Raw genomic sequence first — 22,652 nt, 5'->3', positions numbered from 1 at the left:
GAATATGCCAGAAGGGAAGAGCATTGTCGGGTGCAAGTGGGTGTTCACTGTAAAGCATAGGAGGACGGGTCCATTGAAAGGTACAAGGCACGACTTGTGGCAAAGGGGTTTTACTCAAAAAGAAGGGGTTGACTATAAAGAAACCTTTGCTCCAGTAACGAAGCTCAACACAATTCGGGTTTTACTGTCATTAGAAGCAAATTTTTCATGGGAACTCCATCAGCTGGACGTGAAGAATGCCTTCCTAAATGGTGATCTTCATGAAGAGGTATTTATGGACCCTCCACCAGGCTACGACTTTGATAGAAAGGTGTGTAAACTGATGAAAGCATTATATGGCCTAAAGCAGTCTCCTCGTGCATGGTTTGAGAGGCTTTGTGGGGCCATGAAGAAAGTGGGGTACACTCAGAGTGGTGCAGACCATACCTTGTTCATAAGGAGACAAAACAACAAACTTGCAACACTCATTGTTTATGTGGATGATATGGTGACTACTAGGAATGACTTGGAAGAGATCAAAAGACTAAAGGAGTTTTTAGCTTCTAAATTTGAGATCAAAGACTTGGGCCATTTGAGATATTTTCTTGGGATTGAAGTTGCTAGGTCAAGAGAGGGAATCTATATGTCAGCAGAAGTATGTACTTGACCTCTCTTGACAGTGTGGCCGGTCAGAGATAAGAGGAAGAGAAGAGAAGAGAAGAAGAGAAAATAAGAGAGGAGAGAAGAGAGAAGGTTTTGCAATGTAACAGTACTGGTGGCGCCAGTCTTTATTTTACTATATATAGGGCGACAGAAATAACAAGGGAAAAGACCCTTGTGCCCCTGAGTACAATAATAGAAATAAAAAACGAAATAAAAAAAACACTTTAATTAGCCAAACAGGCCCTAACATCTGCAACTAAGTTATTTTAACATTATTCTAACACTCCCCCTCAAGTTGGAGCATAGATGTCAATCATGCCCAACTTGTCACACAAATCTTTGTGCCGCACATGATGAAGACCTTTGGTGAAGCTATCTGCAAGTTGCTCTTTCGAGTTGACATATGGTGTACACACTTCTCCACTTTCAAGTTTCTCTCTGATAAAATGCTTGTCCACTTCAATGTGTTTCGTCCTGTCATGTAGAACTGGATTAGCAGCAATATTGATGGCAGCTTTATTGTCACAGTAGAGTGACGTAGGATTGCTTACTATGAAACCCAATTCACCTAACAGATTTCTTATCCACATGATTTCCGCAACCCCATGAGCCATCGCTCTATACTCTGCTTCAGCACTGGATCTAGCCACAACACTTTGTTTTTTGCTTCTCCATGTGACAAGGTTTCCTCCTACAAAGGCACAATACCCATTGGTAGACTTTCGGTCATTGACTACTCCTGCCCAATCTGCATCAGTATATACTTCCACTTTTAAGTGACTGTGTTCCTGGAACAACAAACCAGCTCCAGGAAACTTCTTGAGATATCTCAAGATCCTCTCTGCAGCCTCAAAGTGAGTTGTCCTTGGGCTGTGCATGAATTGACTAAGGACACCCACTGCATAGGCAATACCAGGCCTGGTCATAGGCAAATACAAAATTCTCCCCACGAGTCTCTGGAACATCTTTACATCTTTCAAAAACTCTCCCTGACTGTCTCCCAGATGGTGATTAGGTTCCATAGGTGAATCAAATGGTTTTACCCCCAACTTGCCTATATCTTCTAGTAGATCTAGTACATACTTCCATTGGGAAATAAAGATGCCCCTGTGAGAGCGGGCAACTTCAATTCCAAGAAAGTATCATAAGGGGCCTAGATCCTTCACCTCAAATTTAGTGGCTAAGAATTTTTAGTCTCTGGATTTCAGCCTCCCAATCTCCTATGATCACTATGTCATCCACATACACAACAAGAGCTGCAATTTTACCTTCACCTCTTTTCACAAACAGGGTATGATCTGACTGGCATTGTTTGAATCCCATCTGTTGGACTGCTAAATGTAACTTACTAAACCAAGCCCAAGGTGATTGTTTCAACCCATATAGGGATTTTTTTTAACCTGCACACCTTTTGTTCACTGCCTTTGGCACAGAATCCTGGGGGTTGGGTCATGTACACTTCCTCTTCCAAGTCACCATTCAAGAAGGCATTCTTGATGTCCAATTGGTGAAGATCCCAGTCAAGATTTGCTGCCAAGGAAAGGAGAATCCGGATAGGGTTCATCTTTGCTACTGGAGCAAAAGTCTTTGCATAGTCCACTCCATATACCTATGTGAAGCCTCTCGCTACCAGTCTAGCCTTGTACCTTTCAACAGTTCCATCTGCTTTGTGTTTCACTGTGAACACCCACTTGCACCCCACTGGTTCCTTCCCTTCAGGAAGATCTACCAACTCCCAAGTACCGTTTTTGTGTAAGGCATCAATTTCTTCTTTCATTGCATCTGCCCATTCAGGTTTTGACAGCTTCTGCCATGGTCTTAGGAACGGGGACACTATCCACAGAAGAGAGAAAGGCACGGTACGAAGGTGAAACATGCTCATAGGACACAAAATTAGAGATAGGATGATTAGTGGTACAAGATCTAACACCCTTTCTCTTAGCAATAGGAATATTAAGATCATTGGTGATAGGGAAATCAACGTTTAAAGGAGCAATGGGAGCAAGTGTACCTGGCTGATGAGACAAATCTGCCTCGGGTGAATCCAATGATGTTGGTTGCATAGTGTCCGGCTCCACGGCTCTTGAACTCTGCTGGCTCTTATGGCGACGATGAAAAACCCAGAACGGAGGAGGATCGGGTAAAGGAGGTAGTTGAATCTGAGTCGTCGCCTGTTTCTCCTCAATCTTACTCTCCCCCTGAGGAGAAACCGAGAAAAACGGTTGACTCTCAAAGAATGAGACATCAGTGGAAACATAGTACTTGCAGGCAATGGGATCATAGCAACGATACCCCTTTTGAGATGAAGGGTAACCAAGAAAAACATAAGGAATAGCCCAAGGGTCAAGTTTACCACGAGTTGGTGACAGGTTGTGGACAAAACAACAACACCCAAAAACACGCATTGGAATGGTAGATAACGGGGCTGTAGGGAATGAAAGCTGATGTGGGGCCTTATACTCTAGTAGCCGAGAGGGCATACGATTGATGATATATGTCGCACACAATACTGCATCCATCCAGAACTGTTTTGGCACATTCATATGAATCAGCAAGTCACAAGCAACTTCGAGAAGGTGACGGTTTTTTCGTTCAGCCACACCATTTTGTTGGGGTGTCCTGGCACAAGAGCTTCGCTGAAGTGACCCACTCGAAGCAAAGAACTTCGTGAGATCACGTAGAGACCATCCACCATGCTTCCTCTACCAATCATCTTCCCTGAGGTCAAATCCTGAAACACACATGAAGACGGAAAAAAAGTGACTGAACAGTTCAAAGAGTAAGACTACTAATGGACAACAAATTAATAGGTAATTTCGGAACGTGCAGGACATTAGGAAGAGTAAGGCCAAGTGGGAGAGGTATGGTGCCTCGGCCAGCTATGGTAGAAAAAGAATCATCAACCAGTCTTACCTTTTCTCTCCCAGAGAGAAGGTTATATGTCTGAAAAAAATTTGACTTATCGGTCATGTGATTTGAGGCTCCGGAGTCAATAATCCAAGGAGAATCAGTAGTATGAGATGACATTACCTGATGTCATTACCTGATGTAGACGCAAATGATGTAGGAGTAGGCCCAAAATCCACCTGGCGAAGAGTCTTACCATACAATTCCAAATGTTCACGGAAGGAGTTGATAATATCTTCCTTAGGGTCAGAACCGGGATGTCTCTCCTGAGTTACGGAAGGACTAGTCTTTGTTGATGCCATATTGGCTACGTTATACCTTTTTTTATTCTGCTAGCCTGGTTTCTTGCCCTGATCCGGTGCTGACTTCTTACCCAAATCCTATGCCCATTTAGATTTTCCATGGAGATCCCAGCATGTATCTTCGTGTGTCGTGTCTTCTAGCAGTGAATGCACCAAAGCTTGCTTTTATCTTCTGATTTTTTCTGAGTGTCACCCCTTTTAAAGCCACCTCCGGCATTTGTATCTGAATTTCCTCGGACAGCTAGGGCAATTGACTCCCCTTCTACACCATTCATAACAATTCTTCTGCTTTCTTCTGACTACACCAAGGCATACACCTCCTAGACTGATGGCAAGTCTTTACTACCCAAGATCAGTACCCTGATGGACTCATATGACGAACTCAGCCCTAGGAGGAAGGCAAACACTCGTTGTTGTGATACAAGTGACTTATAGGCCTTTGCATCTTCATCACACTTCCAATTCACATTCTGATAGTGATCAAATTCTTTCCAATGTTGATGTCAAATCAGAATAGTACATCGAGAGACTCCTCTCCCCCTGCTTGCAAGTAGAAAATTCAGCTTGTAGTTGATATATCTTGGCATAGTGTCTCTGTTCTGAATAAGTGGACTTTGCTTGTTCCCATATCTCACAAGCAGTTTCAGCCCACATAAAAGTCTTCCTTACTTGTGGCAGCACTGAAACCAAGAGCCAAAACATCACCATACTGTTATCTTGGTTCCACCTATCATGCTCAGCACTTCCATACTTCGGTTCCTTTACTCTCCCATTGATGTATCATATTCTCCCCCTAGTAGTGATGTAGAGTTTTATTCCCCTAGACCACTCAAGGTAATTCAGACCATCAAAGGGAATAACAGCCATGGGAAAGCTCATATCCATTCTCCACTCACTCCATTGTGGCTCCCTGAGATCTCTGAAGTAGCAGAATTCTCAGTTGACATGGTCAAGCAGTTAATCAGCCCCAAACACCGGACTTAGGACCCCTCCTTACTCCACAAAACTCCACTCAGTTCACACCCACACACTTGGGTTTAACAACCAGGTTGAGCACAAACAGTACCAAATTCCGGACAAAAACTGAGGTAATATTCGGCAGATTTCAGACTTGTATAGTTTTAACAGTCCCCACCTACCAGAATTCCAGAATGTCTAACAGCCACTAATCAGCAAGAGAGATCTTTCTTACTTATAATCAACTCAAACCATTGAGAAGACAGGTCATCCTTGACCTACAGTTGTCTTAACACATGAACAGGATCACACGATCCAAGAAAACTGGGGTTACATAGGTTCGACAACATTCAGCCGCCCCAGATTAATAGGGTTTTCACTCGGCACATGACCAAGGAGGGTAAAGAAGAGAAAAATAGGGAGAACTGTACCAGTTGTAGCTATTTTGTAGTCCAGAATCAGATTTCTATTCTGCTAGTCTGTTCGATCTACTCTTTGGGTTGATCGATCTTCTCTTGGCAGTAGGGTTGATCGATCTGCTCTCTTTTAATCAGCATTCCCGCTCTGATACCATCTTGACAGTGTGGCCGGGCAGAGATAAGAGGAAGAGAAGAGAAGAAGAAGAGAAAAGAAGAGAGGAGAGAAGAGAGAAGGTTTTGCAATGTAACAGTACTGGAGGCGCCAGTCTTTATTTTACTATATATAGGGCGACAGAAATAACAAGGGAAAAGACCCTTGTGCCCCTAAGTACAAGAACAGACATAACAAAAATAAAAAACGAAATAAAAATAAAACACTTTAATTAGCCAAATAGGCCCTAATATCTACAACTAAGTTATTTTAACATTATTCTAAAAACCTCCTAGAAGAGACAGGCATGATAGGGTGTAGACCAGCAGATACTCTAATAGAACAAAACCATGGTCTACATGAATCAGTAGGGGAGGACTACTGTGATAAAGAGAGATACCAAAAATTGGTAGGGAAGCTGATATATCTATCTCTTACCCGACCAGATATTGCTTATGTTGTGCATGTTGTCAGTCAGTTCATGCACTCTCCAAAGGTTCCTCATGAGAGCAGTTGAAAGGATTCTCAAGTACTTGAAGACTTGCCCAGGAAAGGGAATTCTGTTTAGAAAACACAATAAAATTGAAATTGAAGCTTATACCGATGCAGATTGGGCCGGTTCTGTTGGGGACAAAAAATCAACTTCAGGATATTGTACATTTGTTGGAGGGAACCTGGTTACACGGCGGAGTAAGAAGCAGAATGTGGTTGCTAGATCAAGTGCAGAGGCTGAATATCGAGCTATGGCTCATGGTGTTGCTGAACTTTTGTGGCTTAGGACCCTTCTTGGTGAGCTTGGCATAAAAGTTGAGGGTCCTCTTAGGCTGTAATGTGACAACAAGGCTGCTATCAACATTGCAAATAACTCAGTGCAACATGACATGACAAAACATATTGAGATTGATCGGCATTTTGTTAGAGAGAGAATAGTCTCGGGAGAACTCTGCATTCCTTATACTCCATCCAAAATGCAGACTGCAGATGTGCTGACTAAAGGGTTGGCTGCAACAAAATTCTTGGACCTTCTTGGCAAGCTAAACATGACTAACATCCATGCTTAGCTTGAAGGGGAGTGTTAAGTTGACTGTTTTTATGTATTGTTGGTTCGACTGATAAGTGTACATGTTAGTTAGTATTGGGTTTTAAGCTGTTAGGTACTGGGCCTTTGTTATTGGGCTTGTCTGTTTAGTGTTTTAAGCAGTCTGGGTGTCCCATCACTAATCAGGGGCATTCCAGACATTTCATGTAACACTGTATTGTAATCTACTATAAATAATAGTACTGTCAACTGGGTTACTCAGTTCGACATTCTCAGTACTTGTTTGCCTTCACCTCTCTTCTACTACTTCAGCTACAACCTTTCAGCAAACATAGGGTACAATGGAGAAATAAATTTTATCTGCTAGCTTTGAACGTGCTCGGAGGCAGCAGGTCCTCTGAATAAATCGGAGGCATTTTCAGTGTTTGGAGGGTCGGTTCAGGGATGCTATTGAATGACTCTGAAGCGCTGAAAAGTAAAAATTTCAGTATTCAGAGCTCAGTTCAGCACTACTGAACACCACCTATGTCACAATTGTAAATCAATTCCTTATGAAATTCATACAGATTCCACAACAAGATCTAGCAAGGAAAGTGTGAAGTTTACTGGTTGGTAATATCTCTTTCATGAAAGAATAGTTGGTCAACATGTTCATAGTAATTATCTAATATAACTTTGAGTCCTAGTTTGTGCAAAAAAGTGCCAAAGGTTAGGACCATATCCAGACTACCCCTCCAAAGACCACAGATAGCTAGCACCAACATTACATAATGGCCATCCTCGAGTCCCAGTTTCAAGCTACATCCATGTGCAGGTTCATGTTCCACTATACTTCATTGATATGAAATGGAGTCATTCATGAATAAAGCAACTAGAAAAGGCAAATAATTCCACCTATTAATCAAAACTAAAATTTCAACAATCTTTATCTACTTTCAATTATTGCAATGAAGATAAATAAGGGAAAAAAACTGATAATTAATTGGTAAAGAATGAAATGATAAATGGTAGTTCATTTAAGTCATACCTCACCAAGTGAGGGTTTTTTTTTTTACCTCACTAAGTGTATTCATAGCTGGTTGATCCTCTGAAACTTTACTCTGAATGATTAGCTTGTGATTGTGCTCACCTACAAACTTTGTGACTACCCATTTACCTCCATCTCTCAAAGCCACCCTTATCATGGCTTTGCATCCTTCTCTTGTGATTGGCCTCGGAGGAAGAACCCTATCTTTTCTTAGTGTATGTTTTGCTGCACGAAAACCTTCCCTCGAGCAAACATAATCACGTGCTATAACTTCCCTGTTTTTCTGTGAATGTCGAATCCGATTTGTACGTATTGTGAAACCTGTCCTCTTAGCATATGCATAATAAAAGTCCCTTGCATCATCCACTGATTTGAATGCCATTCCAGTATACGGTTCTAAAGGATCCTCACTAACACTTAACCTTTCCACAGATGGTTCAGTCAATACCATGTTACTGCTTGCAACATTTTGTGAGTCACAGATCTCCAAAAGTTCTTTTTCATTCTTCTCATGTTCATCAAAAGCTTCATCATATATATTTTTGTCACTTTCTATTAAACCAAATGCATCATGAGATGTCTTCTCCATCATGTTCCTACCAGCCTACCAGGCTACCTCACAAAAATAAAAAATAGATATTTCCCTTCAATAACTATAATTTTTAAAAACAGAGAAGAAATTCCATAGTTCAGTCTATTTGCTCCATTCTAGCCTCCCTGAAACAGCAAATATGCACTGAAATCAGCACTTGATATGTACATCCTTACCAACACACTACAAGCTTATTCATGGTCACCCCTACATCATCATTAAAGTTTGATATAAAAATACAAATATCTTGAAAACTGAGGAAAGTCGATCATCATCAACATCATCTGCCCAATCCCACCTAGTTATCATAGAAAATATATAGTCTTAATCCAAACATATATGAGATTCAGATTCAGATTCATGAAAATGGTAAAATATTCGTAAATCAAACTATTCAAAACACAAAGAATATGCAAATGCAACAAGTCAAGTAGGCAACCATACGAGTTAAATGCATAAACCATTCATTTGTTATAATTTATTTTAATTTAAATTAGTATTTAATAAATAACAATATATAATGTTAAATAAATAGAATAATAGAATAATAGAAGATTCATAAGTCTAAGACATAAACCATATTCATATTCAAAATTTCAAATCAAACTACTGAATGAAAAGAAATTTTCTACATTAAATTTATTTTATTTCTATAAATTACTAAAAATTAAGTCAGGATAAACTTTATCTTAATATGATAGCTAATAACCTTCTACAAGTTACTATATGTTTTAAAAACTTAAATAATAACATGTTACTATTTAAATTAAAGTATTAAGTAGTAATTAAAGAAACATATTAGTCTTAATTTCAAAAATAGATCAGATCCATCACAAACTATGATAGAGCAACCACAACTCCATTAATCCAAGATACAAATCATATGCAAGTATGAAAGCAATGAAGTTCTATTTGCCCCCTGTTTTGCTAGGGTATCCGCCAACCCATTTGCAGTCCTTTTGACCCAACCAAACTGAGAGTTAAACCTCCTTGCAAGTATGTCAATTTCTCTATAGATAAATTTGAGCTTCCAAGGTGCTGATGTGATGTTTTTAGCTCAAGAAATGACCAGTAGTGAGTCTCCTATTTCTAAATCTGTTGTTCCAATCTGCTCAGTCACCTTTAAACCTTGAAGTAGAGCCAGAGATTCAGCCTGTATTGAGTCACCAATACCTATTGGTCCTAAGAAGAGTGCCACAACTTCACCTAGATGATTTCTAATCACACCACCTATACCTGCCCTTCCCGGGTTACCAAAGGAACTCCCATCAAAGTTTAGTTTTAGTTTGTTGAGTGCAGGTGGCTTCCATTCCGCTCTCACAACTTCTTTGGGTACATCTGATTGTACTACTTCAGTCCAATTTCTTAGAATCTCATTCGTGGAGAAGTTTTTGAATAGTTCCATGGTCATCACCCAATGTGCAGTTCTGATTTTTATGGATTCAATGGCTTCCTCCATTGATTTACTTTTTTCAGAGAAGAGTCTTCAGTTTCTTTCCTCCCATATAGTCCATATCACAGCAGCTCTTGCTGCCTTCCATAAGCACTTTCCTCTTTTCTTCTATTGCCTCAGGAAGGAGGGGCTGAATAGACTTACCACATCCTGTGGGGGAGCCCATCTGCATCCAAAGAGAGAACAAACAATTTCCCAAATACAAGAAACAAAAGAGCAGGATAAGAGTAAGTGGGGTAGGGTTTCACCACAATCCTTACAAAGGACACACACATGAGGAGAGAAGCATTTGCTTGTCCTTTTCTGTAACACATCACAAGTGTTTACCTTCCCTAGGAACAATTCCCAACAGAAGGCTTGTACTTTAGGAGGGATCGGTTTAAACCAGATTTCTCTGACTAGGAAGTTCACCCCCAAAGGATCAGAGTGAGTGAACAAACCAAAGAAAGAGGCACAAGAGAATAAACCATCAGGAGTTGGGGACCAAACTCTACTATTAGCTGTAGTTTGGTCTAAATAAACCTTCTCAAGGGTTGAGAACATAACCAATAGGGACTCACATTTATTTTCCCTCATCCCCTTTCTGAAGCCAAAGTCCAAAGAGATACCTAAGTCTGAAAGCATGCCAACCCTAGAAACAGGTTTGTTTTTAAGGTTTGATAAAGAGTAGAGGTCCAGGAATTTAACCTTAAGGTTGTGTTTGGTTTGAAGGAAAAAAAATAGGGAAAGGAAGGGAAAGGCAAGGAAACCTATACAAGGTTTGTAAAGGTTTCCCTACCTTTCCCTTCCTTTCCTTACTTTTTCCTTCAAACCAAACATAGCGTAAAAGGCAAATTCCCAACACAAAGATCTTCCCAGAATAAAACCAACATCAAAATGGATAAATTGAAGAAAGGTTGGTTTTGCATCCCAGCCGTTTTCTGCTTCACCATGAATGCTTTTAATGACCCTGTGCCACAACCTATCTTCTTCACAAAGGAATCTCCACAGGCATTTCCCTAGGAGGGCCGTATTTTTCTTTAAGATGTTCCCAATACCTAGGCCACTTTGCTCCTTAGGTTTATAGACTTGCTCCCACTTCACTAAATGATCCCTCTTTTCATCACCAGGTTCCCACAAAAAATCCCTCATTATCTTCTCCAACTTCCTTGCTATTTTCACCGAGATCTTAAAAGTGGAGAGGAAATAAGTGGGCAGATTTGCTAGGGTGGATTTTATCAAGGTGATTCTTCCCCCCAAGGAAATATAACTTATCTTCCACATTGCCAACTTCTTTGTGACTCTCTCTAAAACGAGCTTTCAAAAGCTTTCAGCTTTCGGGTTCCCCCCCCCCCCCTCAAGGGCATACCTAGGTATTCTAGAGGCCATCTTTTTACTTCACAGCCTAGCAAATTTTCCATGGCTTAGGTGTCCCCCTTCCCAATTCACTTTTAGTTTGGAGGCCTGTTGAAACTTATCCACCAAAATTTTCAGATTCCTCAAACTGGATTCATCACAACTCTCACAGAAAATTATTGTATCATCAGCAAATTGCAAGTGAGACACCACCAATTCTGAACTACCAATCCTCCAACCTTTAAACTGATTTTCTTGGTCAGCCATGATGATTTGTCTACTCAAAACTTCAGCAACAAAAAAATAAAAAAGAATGGGGATAAGGATCACCTTGTCTTAGTTCTCTTTTAGCCGGGAAGAAGTCCTTTTCTACCCCATTTGAAAGGATAGAAAAATGTACCGAGCTAATACATCATTTGATCCATAGTCTCCATCTTTCACCTAAACCCATATTTTCCATGAGATTCAACAGAAAGGACCAATCCACCAGATCATAAGCTTTTTCTAGGTCCAATTTACAAATCAAACCTTTGCCACCTTGTTTTTTCTTAGCTGCCACTAAGATTTGATCCACTATTTGTCTCCCTTCTACAAAAGCAAGACAGTCTTCAACCGACCAGCCAGAACTTTAGCAATGATCTTATACATTCTACCCACAAGACTTATCAGTTTGTAATCCTTAGGGGTTTTGGCCTCTTTCTTTTTTGGCACTAGAGCAATAAAAGTTGCATTTTCTCCTAGAGAGAATTTCCCTTTTTGATAGAACTCAACAAAGACATCCATTAAATCATCTTTCAAGATTTCCCAACAATCTTGATAGAAAGCCATTGAAAAACCATCTGGCCCCAGAGCTTTAGATCTATCCATCGAGAAAATTGCTTCATGGACCTCCTCTACATTGAGGCTCTTTCTAAGAGGGCGGCTTTGGATTCTAGCACTCTATCCCACTGTAATTCTCTCAATTCCAAATTGCTTTCAACAGAGGAGGCAAGGATTGACTTGAAATGATCCACAAAGCACCTTTCAATTTCCTCCTTTGAGTTTACTACTTTTCCCTCTACCTCTATACTGGATATTTGGTTTTTCCTTCTCCTCCCGTTTCCATCCCCCTCCAAAAGCCATTTACACCTTGATTTTTGTCTCCAAGAAAGTTCTTCCTTCCTCAGGATCTCCTCTAGTTGCACTTTTAAATTCCATCTTTAAGCTCTATCCTTCGGCCCGCACTCTTTATGGGCCTGCTTTTCATCCAATTCCTCTATTTTCCTGGCTAATTCCTCCTTTATGACCTCGAGTTTTCCAAATTCTTCTCTGTTCCACTCCTTGACCTTTTCCTTCAATCTTTTCAACTTCTTGGAGAATCTCACCAATTTCTCTCTAGCGCTTATTCCACCTTCTGACCACCGATCTTTTACCTTTTGCATAAAGTTTGGAACTTCCAGCTACATATTCTCAAATCTAAAGGGTGTAGGGCCTCCAATAAGGTTTTCTTCGTAGAAACTTAGGGGGCAGTGGTTCGAGGTTACTTTAGGAAGGGCTTTCAGTGTTAAGTTTCCCCATAACTCCTCCCAATCAATGGAGAAAAGGAACCTATCCAGTTTTGAGCACACTTCACTTTCCTAAAGATTTGACCAGGTGAAAGAGGCTTGTAACGAGGTAGGTTCTCTTAGTTCTAGGGACTCAATCAAGGAGTTAAAGTGTCTCATACTTGTTTTTATGGAATGGTTGGGGTTGTTTGTCTCGTTTGTGTACCTTATCACATTGAAATCCCCTCCCAAACACCATGGACCCTCGCAAAGGCCCCTAACTGCAGCTAGCTCTCCCTAGAATGTATCCCTCTCTCTATATGAGTTCAGGCCATACACATTAGTCAGCACCCAATCCCTTCCATCACTCATCCTCTTGGCTTTTATTGATACTAAGTGTTGTCTTATCAACTCCTCTTGACAATCAACTCCCTTGTTCTTCCATATTGTAAGGATACCACCTGAGACACCCCCAAGATGGGCAAAAGACCAACTTAGACCCCTACTACTCCAGATACTTCTTATCCATCTTCCATCCAAATCTGAAAGTTTTGTTTCCTGGAGCATGACTATTACCGGTCTCTCTCAGTTCTTATCACATTCCTGATGATTTTCCTCTTCTTTGCACTCCCTAACCCTCTTACATTCCAACAAAGAATCTTCGTTCCACTTTTTTCTAGACCCTTTCCTATTTCCAAGACCTAGTCTCCTCTCTTTTTCTCCCTCTTCCTGTTTACAGTCTTCTCATAGGATACTCCACAAGCTAACTTTTCCACCTCATTCGTTATCCTTTTCCTTTTTTTGCCATCTCCTGCTTCCTTTCTAAGATAGACATTCCCTTTGGTGAACTTTCCTCTAGCTTCTTTTTGTTCCTTCCCTTTTAGTTTGGGTGGTTCTCTGCAATCATCTTCTTTCTCATCTAACACACTAAGTTCCTTCCCCTTTTCTTTTGTGCCTACAATAGTTCCATTTTCCCCTTCTTCCTTCTCAGATTCCTTCTCTTGAGTCACATTCAGGATTACTTCCCCCTCCCTGTCTTTATCTCCTCTCCCATCTTCTTTTCCTACCACACAAGGGTCATTATCCACCACCGGTGAAGTTTCAACAGTTGGATCTGTGCAGCTAGGGGGAGTTGGCAATGAAGTTTTATTATTAAAATAATTATTTTGTATTTACTTTTATTTTTGTACGTTACCATTTTTTTACATAAATATTTGATGGATCCTTTATATGATAAATCATCCATATTCCAAGTTATAATCTTTCCCTCTGATCAGATCAAGCAATTTTTTTTCTTTTTTTTTTTGTAATTTTTGGAAAGATTCCATAAATCTACTTATGAAAGCAAAAAAAAAAAAGAATCAAAATTTCAACCACATATCGATAGATCAATGCATTCCTAGAATCAAAACATGTAAATCTACCAAAATATATGAAATTGAACAAAAATAGACAGGAAATTATTTTCAAGTTGCACACAAACCCACTATGAAAAAATAAATCTCAGATTTTGATTCGTTTTTTTTTTTTGTAGATCTTGCATCTTCAAGTTGTCTAGATCTCCACCAAGTTCCACAGAAAAAGGGGGCATATGGAAGATGTTAGAAGGATTGAAACATCCTCCTTAAAAATTCCACTCCATGCACCGATGCACATGCAATACTAAATTACTAACCAATACTTGGTTGATACTATGGAATTTTTCAGATGCTACAAATCTCCTACCAAGCCACATGTTGGTCATTCCAAAAACCAATATGTATCAGACCATATCTATCTACATACAATATGTAGATGATTAGAAATAGATTCCTTAGCCAAATTATTTCTAAAAATTTGGTCCAAGCAACCAGTTGAACCTAGTTCTAGGACCTGGGAATAGAACCAATTTGGAGACCTTATGGTTCAATCTTTCTTTAGAAGGTTGCATGTTCCGGTTGGAGGTAATACCATTCTGCTCAGATTTGAGTCCCAGTTAGGGGTGCTCAACCGAACTGGTACTACTGATTAATGGAAAACCAGTAACCAAAACCGAACCGAAGCCGAATGGCTAACCGGTTGACTGGTTTAGTTAACCAGTGGTTTGGTTCGTCGATTTTTCGGTTTTTTTGTTTTTAAAATGTATATTATAAAAATATATATAAATATATAATAAAAAACTATAAATATATATAATATTATATTTTAAATAATAAATAATATATTATATATTATAAATATATATTTATATATAATGCACATTTATTAATTTACAATATATAAAAATATAAAAAATGTATAATACATAAATATATATAAAATATAGAGAAATATATGTATATCGGTCAGAATATCTACTAGCTACTCTTTTGAAGCAATGAAAGAAAGACACTTTCCCTAAAGCCACTCTCTCTCGTATGAAGTGCCCAAGAGTTCCCTTAAGATAACATAGGACCCTTTTGTAGCAGCCATATGTGTATCTGTGGGGGCATGCATAAATTGGATAATCACAACCACATCATATGAAATGTTTGGCCATGCCATACAAAGGTATAGGAACTTCCCCAACAACCTCTAAAACACTGCCCTGTCGGCCAAGAGCTCACCATCATTAGCCATGAGATTATGATTCACATTAATAGGAGTGGAGGCGAGTTGACCAAGATTTCCAATCTTGGTGAAAAGATCCAACACATACTTCCATTGGGAAATGAAAATGTTGTTGTGAGACATAATATGTTAGTGGGCTAAAATGTTGTATTGTTTAGTAGTGGACCTAGGCATTATATATTATGTGTTTCTTTGTTTTTCTTATCCCACCTAGTAAGGGGCTTTTATGTAATTTTCTTCTCTTTTAAATCTTAATATAAATTTTCTGGGAAGAGCAAGAGAGCATCTACCACCCCATTCTCAAAACACCTTCGACTGTTCCATTCTCTCTTCTTCTAAGTTCTTCCTCAACAAACTACATGGTATCAGAGCACTAGAAGTTTTCTCTTCAAGAATCGGAGCTGCTTCTCTTGTTTTCTTATTGTTCTTTTCTGTCTTCACGTCCAACCTAGGAGATCTGAAGTTCTAGACTGTTCATGGGCTCCTAGAGCACCTGTTCTTCTTCCTCTAGGGTCTCTCCTTGGAAGAGAAACAAAGGAAACCCTAAGAAATATTGTTTATGACATGTTAGGGTAAGAAAAGGAGCAGTCCGCAGACTACTAGTGAGACTTGATTTTAGGTCTAGGCTCTAGGGTTTTGTAGCAAAGGGGGAACTAACTAAAAGTCTATTACAACAAGAAGTGTAATCTTCCAGAGATTTCTACTTCAGAAACTTATTAGTATGCAACGTTTTCCTCTTTTTGAATCTTGAGGAACTATTTTTTCTTGGGTTGTTCCTAGTTTTGGATCTTCCAGAAGGTAAACTGTATTCTCCCTTGATGTATTTGTTTCTTTGGTATTTTGCTCGTGTTGTTGGGTGTGACATTTGGAACCTGGTGTCAAGAATGTCTACAACCAATGAGGTTTCAGTTGAAACAATCCTCATTTGCTTCCTCTTCATTTGCTACGTTAGGTATAACTTCTGCCTTCAATGTCACCCAACCCCCACCATCATATTCATGGGTTATTGACTCTAGCGCCTTTAGATTAATGACAAGTATGTACTCATTATTTTTATTGTATCACCTTACTTCTGGTCACGATAACGTTAAGATTGCCAATGGCTCTCTTTCCACTATTTCCAGGAAGGGAGACATCACTCTTGGGAAGGAACTTACCCTGAAATCTGTGTTACACTTTCCTAGTTTTGCTACAAATTTTTTATTAGTTTCTAAGATTTCCAAAGATTTGGATTGTTGTGTGACTTTCTTCCCTACTCATTGTGTTTTTGAAGACCGGTTGATGAGGCAAATGATTGGGAGTGGTTATGAAGTTAGGGGTCTCTACTACCTGAATGAAGATATTGGTGTTACTCTACAGGCATCTAGTGAGGATGGTTGCAATAGTCAAGAGCTGATCTCTAGAGTTTTCTGTGGCATGCTAGACTTAGCAATTTGTTTTTTCCATCATTGAAAACTTTGTTTCCTGAATTGTTTGATAAAGTATCATTAGAGAATATTTTGTGTGAGACATGTCAGATGTCAAAACATTGTAAGAGCATTTATCCAAAGTCTATTAATGAAACTTCAACTCCTTCTGACTTAGTTCATTCTGATGTGTGGGGTCCTTTAACCGTTGTCTCTGTGGATGGTCATCACTATTTTTATTAGTTTCATTGATGTATGTGGATTTATTTGATGAAAGAACAAAGTAAAGTCCCAAGGATTACTACCATATTTTGTAAGATGGTGGAGACACAATTTGGCAAAAAGGTTAAGCAATTACACTCAAACAATGCAGCTGAATACTTTGAGGGCACCTTAAACATCTTTCTTAAAGACGAAGGAATTGTACGTCAATCACCTTGCACTTACACCGTGCAACAGAATGGGTTGCCGAGAGGAAGAATTGCCATTTACTTTAGACTACTCGTGTCTTATTGTTTCAGCATAAGGTTCCAAAGAAGTTTTGGTCACATGCTGTTCTCATGGCCTCGTACCTCATAAATAGGATGCCATCCACAGTACTTGGTATGAAGACCCCCTTCTCTGTTCTTTGTCTCAATCAAGTTATTTTTTTTCTACCACTTAAAGTTTTTGGTTGTGTATGTTCTATTCATGCCACCGACCAAAAAAGGACTAAACTTGACCCCAAAGCTATCCATGGAGTTTTCCTTCACTACCCTCCCACTCAAAAAGCATTTTGATCCTCACACTATAAGGAAATTTGTTACCAAGGATGTCACCTTTTTCGAGTCTTAATCTTTCTTCGAGCCTCTCCGGAGTCCTCTTCAGGGGGAGACTGGTGGGGTGGAAGAGACTTCCCCTAGGACAAATCCTTTTATGTCTCAGCCTCCTCTTAATTCTTATTCACCTTCTTCCTCTTTTTGATCCTGTCATTGCTCATCCGACCTCACAAGATGGAAAGACAAATAGGTCTAAGACTGAAATGAATGTCTATAGAAGGAAGAGAAAGCGAGAAATTGATAGATAGTCCAACACAATAGAACCAAGCACAATGAAATTGATAGACGTCTTGTTTAAGAAAGGATTATTTCAGGAGATCTTTGCATACCTTACTTGCCTTGTAGAAAAAAGTTGGCCAATGTCTTTACTAAAGGCCCATCAAAGACAACATTTCATGAATTATTGGGCAAGTTGAGCATGATAGACATCTATTATCCACCTGAGGGGGAGCGTTGTGAGACATAATATCTTAGTGGGCTTAAATGTTGTATTGGTTAGTAGTTGGTCTAGGTAGAGAAGGAGAGAATTTGCTGCCCCATTCTCAAAACACCTTCAATTGTTCCATTCTCTCTTCTTCATTCTTCCTAAATAGACTACAGATGCCTTCTTTGGATGCAGTAACTTCAACTCTCAAGAAGGTATCAGCATCTAAAAAGAGGATACCTAAAAGAAACTTAAACCCCAAGACTTGAGAAGGCATATGGTTAATAAGATAGGTGGCTGTTATGACAGCATCACCCAACATAGGGACATGAGTGGCAAAAAGGATGCTCCTAGCAACTTTCACATGTGTTGGTTTTTCCTCTCTACTACTCCATTTGTTGCAAAGTACGGGAACAAGATCTCTGACGAACAACCCAAACTTCTAAAAATTGAAGGTAAAATCTTTCTCAAAATATTCCTTAGCATTGTCTAATTGGAATATTTTGATGCGGATGATATCAAATTGGGTGAGTACATATTCATGGAATTGTTTTACAAGATTAGGCACTTCAACATAAAAATGCATAAACATAGTTTTCAAGGTGCCAAGGCAAGGCTAGGCGACCATGGGGCACCCAGGTGCCTAATGTGGGCACCTAGCCCTCACCTAGGCAATGGAATTTAAAAATAAGAAGCCGATGGATTTCTACCCCTTTGAACTAGTTTCTCTCCGCCAACTTTGTATGAGCCTTAGCATCTTTTATGCATCCCCATACAATAGTCTCCATTAGCTCAATCTCCTACCCAAGAGATTTAAGCATTGAGAGGTATGACTAAGAGCTTCTCCTCTTGACTTAGATTTTTTACATCATTCTTTAGTTTGTAGGCCCTAGCAACATTCAACTTCTAGCAATAAGTCTTCGTAACACTGCCCCACACCTCCTTTGCAGTATCCATTCAAAGGTAGTGCTGGTCGGTATGAGGTTGCATGGAATTTACTAACCAGCCTACAACTATGTAGTTTTCTTGCATCCACCTCTCATAGGCAAGACCATCCTCCTTGAGTTTCTTCCTGCTCCCAGTGATGTGCCTCCATTTCCCTCTACTACAAACATGGATCTTTATTGACTGAGACCATGCCAGATAGTTGGTTTCATCTAACTTCACTTTGGTTACTACTCATAACAGTCTCCACAAACTCTCCTTAGCCAAACCCAGAGTTTGTAGGTTGTTATGTCTTACCTCCAGCTTGCTCCATCGGCCGAATGACAACAAATGAAAATCAAAATAGGATACTACTAATCAAGAACCACTAACCTGAATCCAAACTACTCCTCAATCACCCAAAATCAGGGTTTCACAGAACCCGACAACCTGGGAAAAAGAGAGAAAGTGTAGCCACTGCTACAAGGAACTCCAAAACTCTTTCCAACCTAAATCGAACTCAATGTAGGTCAAAAAACTTCCCTTCAAGCCCCAAGCTTCAAACTTTCTCTAGAACCCTATTAATTAATATTTTTGGGAAAATCTCCAATAACCTATCTTGGGCCTCAAACTAAGAGTGTATTCTTCTCCAAAAGCCTCCCCCTATTGGTCTGTATAAGCTGTCAACCAATCAATTCTTCATACACAATGCATATGGGCCTAAAAGAAGAAACTGGATAAGGTGGGAACCTGCTATAATACCAAGTTGTAAATCACACCAGAAATAAACCTGAAATTAAACCAAAAGAAAAGGGAAAAAGGAGGAAAAAGAAGATGTTCAGAAGGAGAAGAGAATGGAAGAAAAGGGAAGAAGAGAGCTGATCATATCTCTCTCTATCCCTCAATTGAATTATATATGCTAAATATAAAAGATGAGAAAATTACATGAGTCCCCCTAGATAAGTTGGCTAACTAAAAAGCATAAGAAATGACAAAAATGCCCATAAAGAATGCCCCCTACAGCTGAAATAAAACTTATGAATAAAGGGAAAAAAAGTTAAGGCCCACTTGGCCCAATCTCTCTACATATACTAATAATGCCAATAACCTCCTCAACTCTCTTTTCTTTGTCATTGAACAACCTTGAATTTCTTTGCTCCAAAATACACCATAGGACAGCTGCCCTTGTGCATCTCTAGAGAAATTTTCAACTCTTCAAAAAAACATAGTATCAAATAAAGTATTCAGCTCACCAAATCCAATTGGTCCTGAGAACATTGCCCAGCAATTAATAATTTAATAAATGAATTTTTCTTTGTTGATCAAAAAATAAAAAATAAAGCCTTCAAGCTCTTCCTAAGAACTTGAAGCCCCCTCTCTCTAAATATATTATAAATAAATTCATTTACAAGACAAAAAAAAAAAAACTTTTTCAAGCGCAGCGAAGAAAACGTAAGGCCCTGCAAGAAAACGGCTGCGCTAATGTGCAGCCTTTTCAAGCAGCTAGCAGCATGATGAAAATCCATTGCAGCAAGATGAAAAACTACTGCACGTGCTAGCACGCTGCCGTTGCGCTGGCTGCGCTACTGCGCAACGGCTTGAGCACTAGCGCTCATGGAGTTGCTTGTTGCGCATCCGTTTTTCATCATGCTGTTAGCGCAACGGCTTGAGTGCTTGCAGGTGATAGGCGTTTTCACCATTTGCTTTACACAGGAGACAAATATGTGGGGAAATCTATTTCCCTAAACTCATGCCTATAAATCCATGGCACAAGTTGTTTATTCCTGGCCCAAGAAATAATCAGGTTTGGGTCTCCCTCTACTTCCAAGTGCTGAAAACTTAATTGTCTAACAAGTCTTAAGCCTTGCATCAGTGGCATCAGTTCAGATTTTAGTGAATCTCCCAACCCCAAAGGTCTTGAAAACATAGCCAACACTTTCCCTGTACAATCTCTAAATACTCCTCCAATACCTGCCATTCCAGTGCTTCCCATGGAGCTCCCACCATTACCAGCCCGAGATTTTACATGGCAATCTTTAATGACATAAAAATTTTGTAGTGTTGGTTTATGTTTCCCTTATAAATTTCTGAAAACCAATAAACTGTTTTATTGATAGTTAAAAATCAATAAAATTTTTCAAAGAGCTGCTACCATTTTTACAATATTTTAGCATGAAATTTTCAACATGTCACTTTTAAGAGACTGGTGATTCTAACATTGCCAACTTTTTGAACCTTGATCCTCCAAACAATGTATATCCATCATTGTTTTTTCATCTTTTTTGTTACAATGCTTTTCCTTCCAAAAACAGGGAATAAGGGGTGTGATACAATGACTTCTCAAGAGGTCACCCATCCTTATAATACTCTCTACCAAGCACACTTAACTTTATAGTTCTGGTTGGATCGAATGCTTTTAGAACTTTTATGATGTATCATTTTTCCTTGTTGTCCACCAAAATAGGTAGCCAAAGAAAATTTGTCAGTCCCGGATCAGATGAAAAGTCAGAAAGTTCATTGGATCACTAATTTATTAAATAGAAATTCAATCATTCAACCCATGGAAATCATCAAAGAAATGGGACTGAGAAAGCTCACTAAGTTACCAATTCACTATGTCCATCAGATCCAATCTGAGTCTGATACTGATTTCTAAAGTTACTTCATTTTAAGTTGATCTCTGTTTTTTAAATATTTTAAATTGAAAGAATCTATAAATGTGAAAAAACAGGTCCTTATATGCAGAACAAGGATGCACCAAGAACCTCTCAAAGATATTAGCATATTTCCACATATACCCAGTTACCCACCCCGCACACACATAGCACCCAAAAAGATACACTAGAAGAAATAAAGCCCATCAAAGATTAACCTTCCTAGAATCAGTTTCATTCGGGGAAAAAACAGAGAAAGAAACCCATCAAAGACAAATTCTCTTATCACATCACTTTAAATGAACTTTCACTGCTAAGTCTGTCAAAGAGTAAACCGTTATTACACTCTCATCAGAAACTGTTCAAGCTATTCAATTATCAAATACAGTTCCCTTTCTTCTTTTCCAATTTCATAACATTTTTAGTTAGAATAATAGCTCCTCCCTCAAAACACCCCGATCACCATCATCGAACAAGGAACCGGAACTCTTCAAACTACAAAATTTCATCTTCAAAGCTCATTTTAGAAACTTTTAACTTATAAGAATTATAGGCTTAAATTGACACCTGAATCTTCAATTCTCACTGCAGAGAGAACGATTTTTTCTCTCTCAGAGCCAGTTTCATAATTATTCAGTGAAATAAAAAAGAGAGAAAAAAACAAAGCAAAGGTCATGTATTTGTCAACTCACCCCACCTTAAGAATTCAAAAATACGAGCTAAATGCCTAAACTTAATGCTATCGTAAATAAATGATAAATAAACTTGATCAAAGTTTAAAATTTCAAAAAAAAAAAAAAAAAGATGAATAAAAACTTACATTGGGGTTAGAAGTTAGAACTTAATATGCAAGTTGGGCGCATTCTGACCTCAAAAGCTCGTTTTCTTCGCCTCCTCCACCGATCTCTGAGCTTTTCTTCAACTTGCTCTGTGGCAGATTTTGATTGGGATTTGGGAAGAACGATGAAGAAATGCCTCTGATCTCGGGCTCCAAAGGTTAATCCAACGGCAAATACACCTCGTGGACTTATAGACTTACCTGGTCTGCAGCATTCCAGCTATAGCATAGCACTACTCACGGTCACGACTCAACTCTAATTGACATGGACGACGGTATAATTTTGGGGCTGCCAATGGATCGGGCCTAGCTGATATAATCGAACCGATTATGCCGGTTCTTATTCTTTACCTCTTTGGTTTTGGACCGGCTCTCATTGATTCAGACCATGGTTTTGAAAACCGGATCAGACCTAATGGTAGGACCAAAAAAGGGAGCCGGTCAGGTAACCAGTTCCATTTCACCCTATAACCACGTTTTGGCCAAAAATCATTGATTTTTCCACTGGCATGGGCAGTCAAACTATCAAATTGTCAATTTGAACAATGGGTTTTGGCTTTTTTTATTTTTTAAGTCAGAATGGGTTGTTCGTTCAAACCAAATGATCAATCTGTTTGACCTGAGAACCAATCCCCATAATGATTTCTTGTTT

At 39.2% G+C, this 22,652-nt stretch overlaps 1 protein-coding gene across 7 annotated transcripts in view; it reads right to left on the bottom strand.

Moving 5' to 3' along the window:
• LOC148873269 (protein FAR1-RELATED SEQUENCE 12-like) overlaps positions 1-22,276 on the bottom strand; it is a 44,281-nt gene extending 22,005 nt beyond the window's left edge. Inside the window, exons 1-2 of one of the 7 annotated variants that reach the window (XR_016099442.1) lie at positions 21,983-22,257; positions 7,445-8,161 (exon numbers count right to left, since the gene is read on the bottom strand). Coding sequence is in view for 3 of the 7 variants with exons in the window: in XM_088945820.1 (XP_088801946.1) it covers positions 7,473-8,036 (564 nt within the window). In the remaining 4 variants the exon portion in view is untranslated. Of the gene's footprint in view, positions 1-7,444; positions 8,335-21,982 lie in introns of all 7 variants that reach the window. The other 6 variants (XR_016099437.1, XR_016099438.1, XR_016099441.1 and 3 more) reach the window with 6 other exon arrangements.
• Positions 22,277-22,652: the final 376 nt, after the last annotated feature.

Source organism: Nelumbo lutea, chromosome 1, assembly GCF_056320005.1.
Source record: "Nelumbo lutea isolate HS-2025 chromosome 1, American lotus-T2T, whole genome shotgun sequence".
In the NCBI taxonomy this organism is placed as follows: domain Eukaryota; kingdom Viridiplantae; phylum Streptophyta; class Magnoliopsida; order Proteales; family Nelumbonaceae; genus Nelumbo; species Nelumbo lutea.
Note: the sequence above shows the minus strand (reverse complement) of the source record. Positions and strands in the feature narration are given on the sequence as shown.